We start from the raw sequence: 14,246 nt of genomic DNA, 5'->3' as shown, positions 1-14,246 counted from the left end.
AGTCTTACAAACAATATTTTCTAATTTATAAATGTATTTAAAAGAAAAGTCTTATCAAATATAAAGGAATAATATTATATAAAAGCAGGGATGTCCTGAAAACCTGGGATATCTGTTCGTCAGGTGTATAAGTCCTGTTTCTGCCATCTGAGGACTTGGTGTCTAGTAGTGGGGGTGACGGGTGCACAAGTGCTCATGACCAGCAGGAGGCAGGAGGTGCAGCCCTGCAAGCTCTGTGTAACCTGAAAAAAACTTTCCCAGACTGAAAGTTGGAGATCAGGGCAGCTAGTTCCTAACAGACTTTTTGTCTTAACATAAACTCACAAAATATGAAAATAAGACTCTGGGTCAAGTTAAAAAGTGCATCCAGTTTCTAGCTTGCCCAAGTTTCATAAACATTTGTATCCCTTTTGAAGGAGGAAATGACACGGCTACAGCAGGAAATTGAAAACCTGAAAGCAGCGAGAGCTCCAGGTGGAGAAGTAAAGGTAAAGGCCCTGCAGGAGTCCTCGAACTGTGAGGCGCTGTTATGCTCAGATTGAAAGGTTTCATGGAGGACTAACCAGCGAAAGGACTGGCTGGAAAGACAAGTTTCCTTAACCTGGTCCTCTGAGCGCACATTTCTCAGCTGGTTTCATCACATGATTTATTTAGATTTCTATCCCTCTCCTTTCTCTTCCTTCTGGTGGGTGAAAGACAGCAGTGGGTGTGGACGGCAGCTACAAATGAGAATGGCCAGATTATAATTCTTCCTCTTCCTCCTTCAGGGAAGGGGTGTTTTCAGGAGCTGCCTGAGCTCTGCTTCCCACTCAACCTATTCTTCTCTAAATTTAGGACCACTTTACTCCTTTCACCCTCCATTCCTGCTAGGGACATGCCCCATCCTTAGAAGGCAGCACTGAGCAGAAGCTGGGGAGCAGTGCTGGGTTACTATCAGAGCTCCGGCAGCAGAAGCTTCCTGCACTGAAGGGCATGCCTGGCTCTCTGAACAAAGACTAGGTCTCCTGAGGAGCTAGTGTGGGTTTCCATCAAGCATTAAATTATAGCACAAGGACAGAAAAAAGTCTCTCGCCAGTGTAAGCACTGCTGTGTTTGTTTTCCCTTCTCACACTTGAGTCAAGGCTTATTTCCTGAGCACCCATGTGCTTGGGTGTGAGAGTTGGACATGGTCTCAGAACTCATCGATTGCACCATCTGCCTCATAACTTGGGGCTCAGGGAGGGGAAGAAACTTGTGCAAGCCAATTGGCAGGAGCGCTCTCAGGCCCTTTGCTTAGGGACTGAGAGGGACGTTGCCATATCAGCAGGGAGATGCCATGCCGCCTGCCTGGCATGTCATTTCAGCCAGACCACACTACTCTCCCCTCCTGTGAGAAGGGGGAATAGCAGAGTGTGGCTGTGCCGGGCAATGGTGTCCTGGGACTATCATCACACGGTCGCCTCTCCAGTTGTTACTAAAATTTTGAATCTTTGAGGCTCAAATCGTCAGCTCAGTCAGCTTCTGAGTTTGCATACATCACAGACTTTTAGGATCCCGTTTCTCTTCTCATCAATCACATCTCCTTAGAAGGATTATTACATTCAAAGACAAGGTTAGCTTATTTGTAACTGACAGACATTTAAGAACAATTTAAAATCTGGGGCTCATATAGGACTGTTCCCTTTCAGTTCCCTGATCAGACATGGTTGGTGAACTGTCCCCCACACCACTCCTTCCTACATCTAGACCCTCAGCTTCTATCGCATTTGCCTTCCTGTGAGTTGTTTCTTACTGTTTACCATTTCAGACCCTCTCCAGTGGAGAGCCGAATGATGCCCTCACCCCCATGATGACTCATAATGTAAGTACCTTCCCATTATCAGACTGCCAGTGTTCTCTGCAGGTGTGGTGGCCAGCTTTATACTCTGCTGTGACACTTTCTCATGCCTGCTTTCATTTTCTCTATGGCCATCTCCTCATCTGGAATGTTGGGAGCATTGACCCATTTTGCACACCTGGTCCCTCAGATGGAGGCAGGGTCTCACCAGGGCTGGCCTTGAAGGCCACCATTCTAGGGAGGGTTTCTCCTAGCACCTTGTGCAGGAGTGCTGTCTTTACTCTGGCACCTCTGCTGAGAAAGGGGAACCCTGCATTGGCCGTACAAGCTGGTCACAACCCATGGGCTCTGGGGGGGGAGGGGGGGGGTTGGTGGGAGGGAAGAACACCTCTCTTTACTGAACTACATTCCAGGGTCAGCAAACTATAAAGGGCCAGGTAGTAAATATTTTTAGCTTTGTGCGCCCCTCCATTGTAATGGTCATAGTCAGTAGGTAAATCAAAGGATGTGACTGTGTTCCAATAGAGCTTTACTTACAGAAATAGGCAGAGGCAGATTTGGTCTAAGGGCTGTCAGATTTGGCTCTTGGGCTGCAGTTTGCTGACCTCTGTGCTGAGTTAAACTAATGCTTCCACGACTCCAGCACCCCAGGAAACCTTCAGGAGAAAGAGAAAAGGGAGAGGAGGAGGAAGAGAGAAGCAGGAAAGCCTCTAATCGTTTTCCTTCTTTAGGGTTTCTTTTCCCTTGGTGCCCTTAGAGCATGAGCTTCAGGACCCCACTATGAAGTCTGTGGGGTTTGCCTACAGCTGAGCCCTGTGGAGGAGACTGTGTTCTCTCTCTCTCTCTCTCTCTCTCTTTCTCTCTGTATGTGTGTGTGTGTGTGTGTGCACGCGCATGCATGCACACGCATTGGGTAGGGGACACTTCTAGCCCCCTTGTAGCTTTCTCTAACTCAGCAAACCACCTAGCAATGTCTCTTACCTCATTGGGTTCAGTGAACTGGCTACTTTCTCTCTTAATTCATTGTTATCCAAAAGGACTGTCCACAGTGGCAGGAATATTCTGTATCTGCACTGTCCAATACAGTAGCCACTAGCTACATGTGGCTACTAGCACTTGAAATGTGGCTAGTGCAGTTGAGAAACTGACTTTTTATTTCAGTTAATTTAAATAACCATATATGGCTAGTGGCTATTATATTGAACAGTGCAGCTCCAAATAGAAACATAGAAAGCAAACCAGCATCGCCTCCAGACACAAGAGGTTCTTCAAGTCATGATCGTCTCCTCCTCATAGTTTGGTTTTGCTGTGGGAGAGGGAAGGGCACATGGATTTGGGAGATATTTCTCTAAAAAACACTGGTTCCAGCCTGGATCCCAGAAGAAGGAAGAATTGTTATAAAGGGATGTTAAAGGGTGTCGAAGGCCTCACATGACATAGGATGCAGACTCTTAACTTGGCCATTTGAGAAAAGAAATTTGGGGCCTTAGGATTGGGGAGAAAAGGTAAAAAGCATTCAACTTCAGAAGATTTCATCAAGGAATGAAAGTTCCCTATTCCCAGATAACTGTCCTCTTTCAATTTTTAGGAAGACCTAGACAGACGATACAATATGGAGAAAGAGAAACTTTATAAGATCCGTTTACTACAGGTGAGTAAAAATAAGAGCACAGAATTACATAAATGCGTCTAGCTGGGTACAAACGTCTGCAGCAGAACTTGAGAGTTTCAGTCTGAGAACCAGAGAGACTCAGTACTAGGCTGCTGTTTGCTACCCTTCTCTCTGGAGAGTAACTCAGTGGTTTAAGGTGTTGGTAATAAGGCCTTATGCGGGTATGTTACTTTCACTGTCATCTTGTTTGATTTGGCCCTCACCCTGGGTGGAGAGGGGGTATTATCCTCATTTTTTATGTGAAGAAATTGACTCAAATCTATTAAGTACTTGACCACGATCAAGCATCTGGTAAGTGCCAGAGCCAGCATTCAGGTTCCTTTGTTCTTGTCTAATAGTTTCCTCTAAAACTAAGTGCCCACTTATCTGTCTTAGTTGGTAACTTGGAGGTTTATGAGGACATCAGATATGGGGGATGTAGGTTTTAAAGTTGGCTCTGAAGCCAAATTCACATAGAGTCTGAATCACGTTGGACAATCCCTTACATTGCCAAGACCTGGCTCACGGTAGCTCAGAATCCAAGGATCAAGTTGTGTTGCACTCTGGCCCGGGCCTTCTTTCTGTTCTCTGGGAAGGGAAGGCAGGTTCTGGCAGGAATGGCCAACAGGTAATGGGGGCCTGTTGGACCTGTTTTTTCCTATCTCTGGCTCTTATTTGCTGAACTGTTAGGTTAAATTCAGTTGAGTCAAATTTGTCCTTGATATAAGGGCACTATACTAATCTTTAAAGAGACACAGAATTAATTAAAATCAGGACAGTACAGCTGTGTATTTGGAATTTTTTTTTACTGTGTCATTACTGTATATTTAGTGTTGCATTAGGTCCCAGGAATAGAAAATGGGATGGCCCATTTTCTGGGAGCTGGCTGGTTCTTTGAGGACCAAGATCTGGACCAAGATATGTCCATACATCGAAGTACAAGGGAGCTTATATGCAAATTGCAAACTGTATAGCTTCAGATTGGCTAGAGGGAAGCTGCAGTGAAATCATAAGGGCCTGAAGCAGGGCAGGATTGGTGGGATGGACAGAAATGAACCACAGGGGAGAGATTGGGGAGCTGTATCCAATGGAACTGATTGATAGGTGAGAGAAAAAGAGGAGTCAGGGATGGTGCTCTGGTTTCTGCCTTGGGCAGTAGGGTGGATACCTGTGTTATTCATTGAGAAAAAAGCATTAAAGGAGAAAGACTAGGGCTAAAGGGGGTGGGAGTGTGACTAAGTGTTAAGTGAGATCCGTTTGGGGCTTTTAAAAGATTGGGGTATTCAACTCTATAGAAATGTCCAAGAAGTGATGGGTGTTGGGTCTGATGCTCAGCATAGTCTGGACTGGAGGTCAGGTGTCAGCACTGTGTGGGTGGTTATCGAGGCTGTGAAATGTAGGCCAAGAAGAGGCCTTGGGACTAAGCCCTCTAAGAAGAGACCAAGGGAAAGCAGGAGTCATAAAGCAAGAGCCCACTTAGTCCTGAGACTGGAAATGGGGGGCGCTGAGCGACTTCTTCCAGGCAGCTGTTCAGACCAGGTGGGCAGCCCAAGGCAAGGAAAACATAAGCACAAGGTCTCATGGGAGCTGAGCAGAGAGCTCAGTAGAGAGAATGGTAAGTGTTGCTAGAAGTCAAGAAAGCTAGAAGCTGAGAATTGCCTGCTGGCTGTATTGCAAAAAAGATGACATTGGCAAGAACAGTTTCAGGGCGGGTCTTTGAAGAAGCCAGCCAGCTGGAGTGTGGGGTGAATGATGACTGGAGGGAAGTGGGGAGTTAGAGGAACAAAGGGTATGTGGCTCTCAAGAAGTTTGGCTGTTCAAAGGAGAAAGGCTGGCAGCTGAAATGTGATTAGGGTTTAAGGAAGGGCTTTTTAAATTTTATTTAATGTATTTTTATTGATTCTCAGAGAGGAAAGAGAGAGAGAGAAACATCAATGATGAGAGAGAATCATTGATCGGCTGCCTCCCTGCACGCCCCACATTGGGAAACAAGCCCTCAACCTGGGCATGTGCCCTCAACCACTGAGCCATGCCAGTCAGGCAGGCAGGGCTTTTTTTATTTTTAAGAGTGAGGTGCTTGAACATATTTAAGTACTGGTGAGAGGGAGGCAGGAGAAAGGGAGAGGTTAGAGATATATGAAAAAGAATGAAGAGTATCTTTAGATTCCTAAAATAAAAACAGGAGTCAGAGCCTGAGCACCCATTGGGGATGTAGCCTTGGCCAAAAGGAGAAACACGTCTTCCCTCGTACCAGAGTGGCTGGTGGGCTTCTATTTGGAGGCTCATATTTCCCCAGTGATACGGAAATCCACCTCTGCCGTTGTGAGTGAAGCGGGCCTGGGGAGTGGAGGACAGGTTGGCACAGAGGAAAGGCAGCCCACTTATGTGGAGGGGGAGCTGAGCGACTTCCCCCAGGCAGCTGCCCTGCTGGGGAAGGTGGTGCTCAGAGCTGCCTGCCTCAGGAGCCTCTGAGCTCCCCTGCACCACACCGCACTGCTGTGTCTCCCCAGATGCAGTCAGAGAGGCACTTTGCAATATACCCTAGTCCATGATAGAGAGAAAATACTGGAGAGGTATTTTAGGTTTCAGTTGTGGGAGTTTTTCAATCAGGTGAAGGGATTTGGAATTTATATGGAGGCAGCAAGGAGGCATCAGTTCCTTGTCACCTGGTGCTGGTGGGATTGGCTACTCTAGAGTCCTTTAGGGCCTAGTAGGCTGGCTGGGTGCTCTGGCCACACAGCCCATCCCATTCCTTATCCTCCTTCCTTATCCATTAATTTGATGCCTTCTGGGGTTCCAATCGCAGTCACACCTTCTCCGTGTATTACAAACTCAGAATCTGAGACAGGGACCTCAAGCCAACAGCAGAATTTGGGGCCTGCATTCCAGGACATGTGGTTGTGCTCAGGGTGGGTGGCAGGCAGTGTTTTGGCTCCCTAGAAAACACATAAGGCCTTTTATCAAATAGTGTTGTCTCACCCTCCCTTTTGCATTTAGGCTCGAAGAAATCGAGAAATAGCAATTCTGCATCGCAAGATTGATGAAGTGCCCAGCCGAGCTGAGCTAATACAGTATCAGAAGAGATTTATTGAACTCTACCGCCAGAGTAGGTGCATCAACCACTGATGAGCTCGGGAGGCTGGTCCTGGGAGGGACAGGAGGCAAGGGTCTGTGTCCCACTTTAGGACAGTGGAGTATGCACCATAGCACAGTCTATGAAAGTAGCCACTGGAAAGGGCTCCATTTTATGGTCAGGCCCACTCAGCACTGGTTCCACGGAGCCCCGGTGGGTAACTGACAGTCCTGAAGCAGCACTGAGGTGCTCTTACTGCCCTCTCCATGAACAGTTACTCTAGTTGAGTTCTTAGACTGTTTTGAACCAGCCCTCATCTCAATCAGCCATCTGGCTCCACTGAGCTCCCCATCCACTTTCCAGCATTGCATAGAACATCGTGACCTCATTATCTCTAGATCAGTTCTCATTCCTTGTCCTTCTCCTCCGGACTTTCTGGCTTATGTGGTCCTTGCCTTTACAGCATCATATTCACCCCGTAATCCAGGACTGGATCTCCCCTGGCCTGAATCAGTGACCACATCTCCTCAGGCTCAGAGTGGCCTTCAAAGCTGTCATTGCCTTTCTGTGCTACCGCCATATCTGTTCTTATTTGCATCACAGCTCAGCTGAATGACCGTGGGCTGGTCTGCAGCCTCTTCTGCAAGTCTCTCATCCACACATCTGACTTTGTCACTTCTCCCTCTGCTGGAAAATCTTCAGGAACTCCCCAGAACCTTCTAAATAAAGCCTCTGCTTACTCTTACAGGGGTCCGCCCCAGTCTAAGTGACTGCTGGGGACCCCTTTCTTGCTCTAAGTCCACAGTTGGCCTCACCAGTCCACACACTGCCTCTGAACACACCATGCGTTTGGACACCTGAGGCCTTGACTCCTCCTGCACCTGGCTCAGACCCTTCCTCCTCTGACTGACAAAATCCTTCAAGACTCCTGGACCATCGCCCCTTCCCTAGGCTCCCACTGGACACCTCACGCTCTATAGCCTCCCTGTCCTGTATTTCCTCTTGGTCACTGGGGTCACTGTTCAGCCAAGCGGGGCCCCCTTAGTCCACTCTACATCATGCTGCTCTGTCTGCTCCATTTCTGAGTCATGGTCAAGTCCATTCCTTTGGGACTTGTGCTATAGCCACCTTCTCATCACTGCTTAGAGTCTGACCCCTTCTCTGCCCTCCTGCCTGGGAGACCGGTCTTTCTCAAACATAAATTTAATCATTTACATTCTTGCTTTAATAGCTCTAGCATTTAATAATTCGCCATAATTTGTTGGGTAATCTTCAAAATCCTAAATGCCCTGATAAAGTCCTCCATCATGCAGGCTAGAGTCACTGATTGGCTTCCCCTACAGTCCCTCCATGCCTTTCCCCTCTCAGGAGGATATCTGAGTCTTGGCCAGTGAGCTGGTCGTCCCCAGATCCAGTTGCCACTGTCCTACAGGTCCTGGCAAACTTCAACTATTCTTTTTTTTTTTTTAATATATTTTATTGTGTTTTTCTCTTACAGAGAGGAAGGGAGAGGCATAGAGAGTTAGAAACATCGATGAGAGAGAAACATCGATCAGCTGCCTCCTGCACACCTCCTACTGAGGGTGTGCCCACAACCAAGGTACATGCCCATGACCAGAATCGAACCTGGGACCTTTCAGTCCGCAGGCCGACACTCTATCCCAGTGATGGCCAACCTATGACACGCGTGTCAGAGGTGACACGCACGCAAACTCATTTTTTTGGTTGATTTTTCTTTGTTAAATGGCATTTAAATATATAAAATAAATATCAAAAATATAAGTCTTTGTTTTACTATGGTTGCAAATATCAAAAAATTTCTATATGTGACATGGCATCAGAGTTAAGTTAGGGTTTTTCAAAATGCTGACACACCGAGCTCAAAAGGTTCGCCATCACTGCTCTATCCACTGAGCCAAACCGGTTAGGGCTCAACTCTTCTTTAAAATCCACTTCAGATTTTGCCTTGAGAACTTGGCCTCTGAAGAGTCTTCCTGGTTTGGTCTAGAGCACTGTAACTGCTGGAGTCCAGACTCGTGCTTCCTTTCCCATGTCTACCCCACCATCCTGAGGGTCACAGTCTTTATCTTTGACCCAGGTGCTCTGCTGCAGGTAGCAGCAACGGCAGTTTCTCAGCAGACAATAGCTTCTGCCTTTAAGTTAAATCTTTTCCCTTTTCTCCCCTGCCTACTTTAAAACTTTTAAAAATATTAATAATGCCTTGTACCTGTATAGCTCACAGAGTAAATTTCACATGTTAAGGTCATTTTGATAGGACATTTTTACACCAAAGACATTTTTAATCAGTTGTACCAGAATATTAACATCATTTTTTTAAAAATTATCATCAAATACTTGCATCCCCCAACCAGTCCTTGAGCTGGATGGAGTAATGGGGACAGCTACATTCCTGAGCAATAAAACTAAAAGTTGACTGGTGCGTTTACAACAGTGACTATCAACTTTGGCCACCCATTGTAATCACCTGGGTCCCATCCCCAGAATATCTTATTTAATTGGTCATGGACTTTAAAAGCTCCTCAGGTGATTCCCCTTTTCAAGCAGGATTGAGTACCACTGTTCTAAAGCTTTTAGCAAGAATAATAATACTTTATATTGACTGGTTCATAGTGTGATTTTTTTTTTAAATATATTTATTGATTTTTTTACAGAGAGGAAGGGAGAGAGATAGGGAGTCAGAAACATTGATGAGAGAGAACCATTGATCAGCTGCCTCCTGCACACACCCCCACCGGGGATGTGCCTGCAACCAAGGTACATGCCCTTGACCGGAATTGAACCTGGGACCTTTCAGTCCATAGGCCGACGCTCTATCCACTGAGCCAAACCGGTTTCGGCCATAGTGTGATTTTTATGCAAATTATACACTTTGATGTTGGAAACATTTTTTCCTGTTGCATCAAATACTTATATCAGATTAACTTCTGTTACCAGATATGTTCAGCAAATTTCCCCAACCTTCCCTGTCTTTGAGCTGCACGGCTGGAGGAAAACATAGCTCTTACTGAATATAAAAGTTAAAAGTTGACTGGTTTAAAGAATCGGATATAAATGTTAATGGTAGTTGCCCAAGAAAACCATAATTGCTCAGGCCTGCTCTGCTCTCCTCTCGCAGTGTCCTGCTCCAGAGGCAACCTGCTTTCAGGGACCTGGAGCCCATGGCCTAGACCCCACGTAGTCTTGTCTGTGCCTGATAGCATGCGGCATCATATTTTTAGCTACAGCTACACTGGGTGCTCAGCTTGGGCTCAAAGCCTGGCTGTGAACCCAGGTCTTGGGGTTTTATCTCTCTCTGGGTGGCTGTATCTTATGGGAATTTAGACCCCTGAGGAGGTCACCTAGGTTCAGAGCTATGTGGGTGTGGGAAGGGAGGAAGCCACACAAAGAGTTTGCTTGGCGTTTCATCATCCTTGTCACCTTCCTCCCAGGGCTTCTCACCTGAGGGACTTCTGAGAAACCCACATCTGACAAGGAGATTCCTCCAGCCCCTGCTCTTGGCCAGAGCAGTTTCAACTGGCTGCGTGCCATCAGCCTGTAGCAGCTGTGCACAGGCTTGTGTGCTCTGTGGGCTTCTGCCCAGCCTGCAGGTCCAGAGTGCCAGCCTGACAGGTCCCACTCTTGAGGGGGTGCCTTAAAAAGAGCGGGTGCTTAGGGTTGTTTTGATACATTTTCTTTTTCATGTGCTGATTTTTTTGCATTTGCAGTTTCAGCAGTGCATAAAGAAACCAAGCAATTCTTCACTTTATATAATACCCTGGATGATAAAAAAGTTTATTTGGAAAAAGAGGTAAGAACCTTTGTAAAATCAGATGAGCAGCCACCAGTGCTGTTGACCCCAAGAAGTTCAAATGAACTTGGTGTCTGGGATGCATTCAGTTTCAGCCGAAGGAGTGCCCGGTGTATGCCCAGTGCAGGGATGCAGAATCAGAAAGTGCAAGGTTCCATGGAGCTCACCTTGTCTGGGGTGAAGTGAGGCTGGTGGACAGCTGTCTTATAGTGCATGGGAGACATGCCTCGTTAAGAGAAGCACAGCGGGAGCTCAGGAGGTGCATATGGAGGGGTCCTGGAGTTGGTGAAACGTAGGAATCAGCTAAATGAAATGGGGATGGTGGGCTTGTCATCGTTTACATGGGGAAATGTCTGTTTAATTATTAGTAGCAGACAGAGGCATGAACTAAAAGGATCATCAGTGTGTGAAAGGGGCTTCACATGGCACTGACAGCCCCTCAGTATCACTGTCAGGCAAATCCACTCGTAAATTCAGGGCTCCCCAAAGTCGGATGACAAATGAGTGGGGTGGGGTGTGCAACTACATATATAAAAGAACAGTACTTGTCTTCACAGTAGCAGCACAGTGTAGTGGAGAGAGCATGAGCTTTGAAGTCAGGCAGATTTGGGTTGTAGCCTGGCCTTATTTTCCTTACCAGGAAAATGGGAGCACAACTCTTTGTATGATTATGATGGGAACAGAATGGGGGAAATGTGATGTTCCTTGCACATGGTGGTTTTCAATACGTATAGTTCCTGCTTACCCTCTCACTTTGACAGAATTTGTTTTCATGTTATCACCTTGCAGCCTGCACTGATTGCCACTTTAATAAGAAGAATATTACAGATGTGTCTTTTACCTGAGCCCACATGGAGGCATCTATAATTACTGTTACCTTTAGTGCCTGTTGCTAATCAAATGAGATAAATCTCTCTTCCTGAAGGGCTCTCCTTGAGGAGGACTGAGCTCTCATTTCCCTGTATCCAGGGCCTTACCCATAATGGGCATTTGACAAAGGTTTGGACAGATGAGGAGATTGCCTTTGGTGGGATAGCTCTGCTGCACATCCTGGTCTGGGGGTCTTCCTACGTGACATGGGAAAGACTTGCCAGTCCTAACATAGGGATGGGCCAGCTCCTCCTGAAAAAAACCTTGAACCCATTGACCTTCCTTCATTAGCAGTATCTGAAGTTGTTGCATTCTTTAAAAAACTAGGAGTATATAGGGGAGTGAGGACTTTTTAATTTTAATCCACATTATTATATATGCATTTTAATAAATCATGCATTTTATTCCAAATCTGTTTATGCCTGTGATATTTTAGCTTTCAGACATCCCAGTGGAGTCATAAGGACAAGAATACACTGAGTGGCCAGATTATTATGACCACCGACATTTGTAGGCAAATTAGCTATAATTTCACGCTGAAGTTGCTAGAGGGCCAGACCATTATAAATAGGGAAGCAGGTTGTTTACCACGACAGTAGAAGTGATTTTTTTCTGAAGATATGGGTAAACAACGCGATTTAACAGCCTTTGAACGTGGGATATATTTGACCGTGAGTGGCCAGATTATTATGACCACCTGACGTTTGTAGGCTAATTAACCGTACACTGCATCATATGGGATATGGAAGCTGAAGGCCTGTTCGAACACCTTTGCTGTCTGCAGTTACCAAGATAAAACGTCTCCAATTCACACAGGAACACAAGGATTGGACATTCGAGCATTGGAAAAAAGTCATGTGGTCCAATGAATCACATTTCCAGTTGCATCATGCAGATGGCAGAGTGAGAATTTGGTGGAAACAGCATGAAAGCATGCACCCCACATGCATGAGTACAACCCTTCAAGCTGGTGGGGGCAGTGTTATGGTTTGGGGCATGTTTTCCTGGCATGATTTGGGCCCTTTAATTTGTGTGGAACAACGTCTGAATAGCACAACATACCTAAGTATCACTGCTGATCAAGTTCATCCTATCATGTTGATGGCGTATCCCAATGGCTTCTTCCAACAAGACAATGTGCCATGCCACGGTGTTCGTATTGTGCAGGAGTGGTTTCAAGAACATGAGGGAGACTTTACCTTGCTTAGGTGGCCTCCACAATCACCAGATCTCAATCCAATTGAGCATTTGTGGGACGAAGTTAAAAGAGCCATCCAGCAGCTGGTTCCACAACCATCAAATCTCACAGAACTGGACAGTGCTATTCATCAGGCATGGTGTCAGATTCCTCGCATCACCTTTAAACATCTCGTGGAGTCAATGCCAAGAAGAATTGCCGCAGTATTGAAGGCAAAAGGTGGCCCAACAAAGTACTGGTGGGCTGGTCATAATAATCTGGCCACTCACGGTCAAATATATCCCACGTTCAAAGGCTGTTAAATCGAGTTGTTTACCCATATCTTCAGAAAAAAAATCACTTCTGTTGTGGTAAACAACCTGCTTCCCTATTTATAATGGTCTGGCCCTCTAACAACTTCAGCACAAAATTATAGCTAATTTTTATAACTACCTGATGTCAAACATCAGGTAGTCATAATAATCTGGCCACTCAGTGTATAATTTCCATGTTACATACTGAACCTGAGGTCCAAGTATAGTAAGAGCTAAGTCCTGAGCTTACAAGTTAAGTTAGTGACATGGCAAAAAGGAAGAACTAGGTTTCCAGTTTCTCTGGACTCAGAGCTCTGCCCTGGACTGTCATTGGGGTAGATGAAGAGGCGTACTGTGCAGCTGAAGGCAGTTCCCATAGGAATGGAGGCCTTGAACGATGCACTCTGTGTGGAGCCTCTCATAACCCCCAGCAGCTGGCCACACTGGCAAAAAGGTTTTGTGGGGAGGAATAGGATGGACAGTGTTGTCACTCCCCACCCTGATGAACCCTGTGCTCCACTGACAGCCTTCAAAATAAATTGCAAAGTTTGCAAGACAGAAAGGGCAGTGGTGGCAGTTTGCCCAAAGAGCCCTAATGTTAGCTCAGCATCTTCTCTGTGGGGATTTAGGTTCCTTCAGAGAGCCCTCTTCCTACATTCCTGTGGCCATAGAGTGTCCAGGTAGATTTTCTGGGGAAAAACAATAGGGCTAAGAACGTGTTGCTGTTTGTGTTTTTTTCATGCGACTTTCATCTCCATGAACAAGGTGTGCTCTTTCAGAAGCACTGTCCAGAGTAGGACAGGCTTTCAGGGGTTGAGGCAGCACAAGGATCTTTTCAGTCTTTTGCTTATAGTTTTTTCTTTCTTCCTCAGATTAGCCTGCTGAACTCAATTCATGAGAACTTCTCACAGTGAGTACTGTCAGACTGCCAATCCCCCTCTCTGTCAGACTTGTGTGCCCTCCACTTTTCTCGGCTCACCTTAGTGCTGCAGTAGTGCACTGAGCAAGACCTAGTGCTCTTGTGTGATGCTGATCCTTCACTCCTGCTGCTAAGTGCAAATGTGCACAGCCCTTGAGTTCTTGCAAAAACGCAATGATATTAGAGTGAATTTTAAAAACAAGGAATAGCTTAGGGAAAAGGTAACTTTCAAATTAGTTGACTGTGCCCAACTACTATAATCTCTGTATATTACTTTTGTCCTGCTATGATTAGATTAATACCAGTTTTTCTTGAGGACATAGAGATGTTTTAAAATTTAGGTAATGAAATTATATATTTTTTAATCCTTACCCAAGGATATGTTTTTATTGATTTTAGAGAAAAAAGAAGGGAAAGAGAGGCATCGATGTGAAAGAAACATCAATTGGTTGCCTCCTGTACACATCCCAACTGGAGATTTAACCGGCAACCTTTTTTTTTTCCCTGTTGATGTACAGGACGATGCTCCAACCAACTGAGCCACCCAGATGGGGTATAATCTGTATAATTTTTAAAAGATTTTTAGAAATCTCCTGGTTGACTTTGTTTTAAGTTAAT

General features: G+C 45.7%; 1 protein-coding gene across 3 annotated transcripts in view; it reads left to right on the top strand.

Moving 5' to 3' along the window:
- Positions 1 to 14,246, top strand: part of CCDC93 (coiled-coil domain containing 93) — a 91,105-nt gene that overhangs the window by 68,282 nt on the left and 8,577 nt on the right. For 2 of the 3 annotated variants that reach the window (XM_059704658.1, XM_059704657.1), the window contains exons 16-21: positions 417 to 488; positions 1,787 to 1,840; positions 3,405 to 3,467; positions 6,465 to 6,573; positions 10,266 to 10,348; positions 13,582 to 13,619. In XM_059704658.1, the coding sequence (XP_059560641.1) occupies positions 417 to 488; positions 1,787 to 1,840; positions 3,405 to 3,467; positions 6,465 to 6,573; positions 10,266 to 10,348; positions 13,582 to 13,619 (419 nt within the window). The remainder of the gene's footprint in view (positions 1 to 416; positions 489 to 1,786; positions 1,841 to 3,404; positions 3,468 to 6,464; positions 6,574 to 10,265; positions 10,349 to 13,581; positions 13,620 to 14,246) is intronic. The other variant, XM_059704659.1, reaches the window with a different exon arrangement.

This window comes from Myotis daubentonii, chromosome 7 (assembly GCF_963259705.1).
Source record: "Myotis daubentonii chromosome 7, mMyoDau2.1, whole genome shotgun sequence".
NCBI lineage: Eukaryota > Metazoa > Chordata > Mammalia > Chiroptera > Vespertilionidae > Myotis > Myotis daubentonii.
This window is presented reverse-complemented; position numbering and strand designations above follow the sequence as displayed.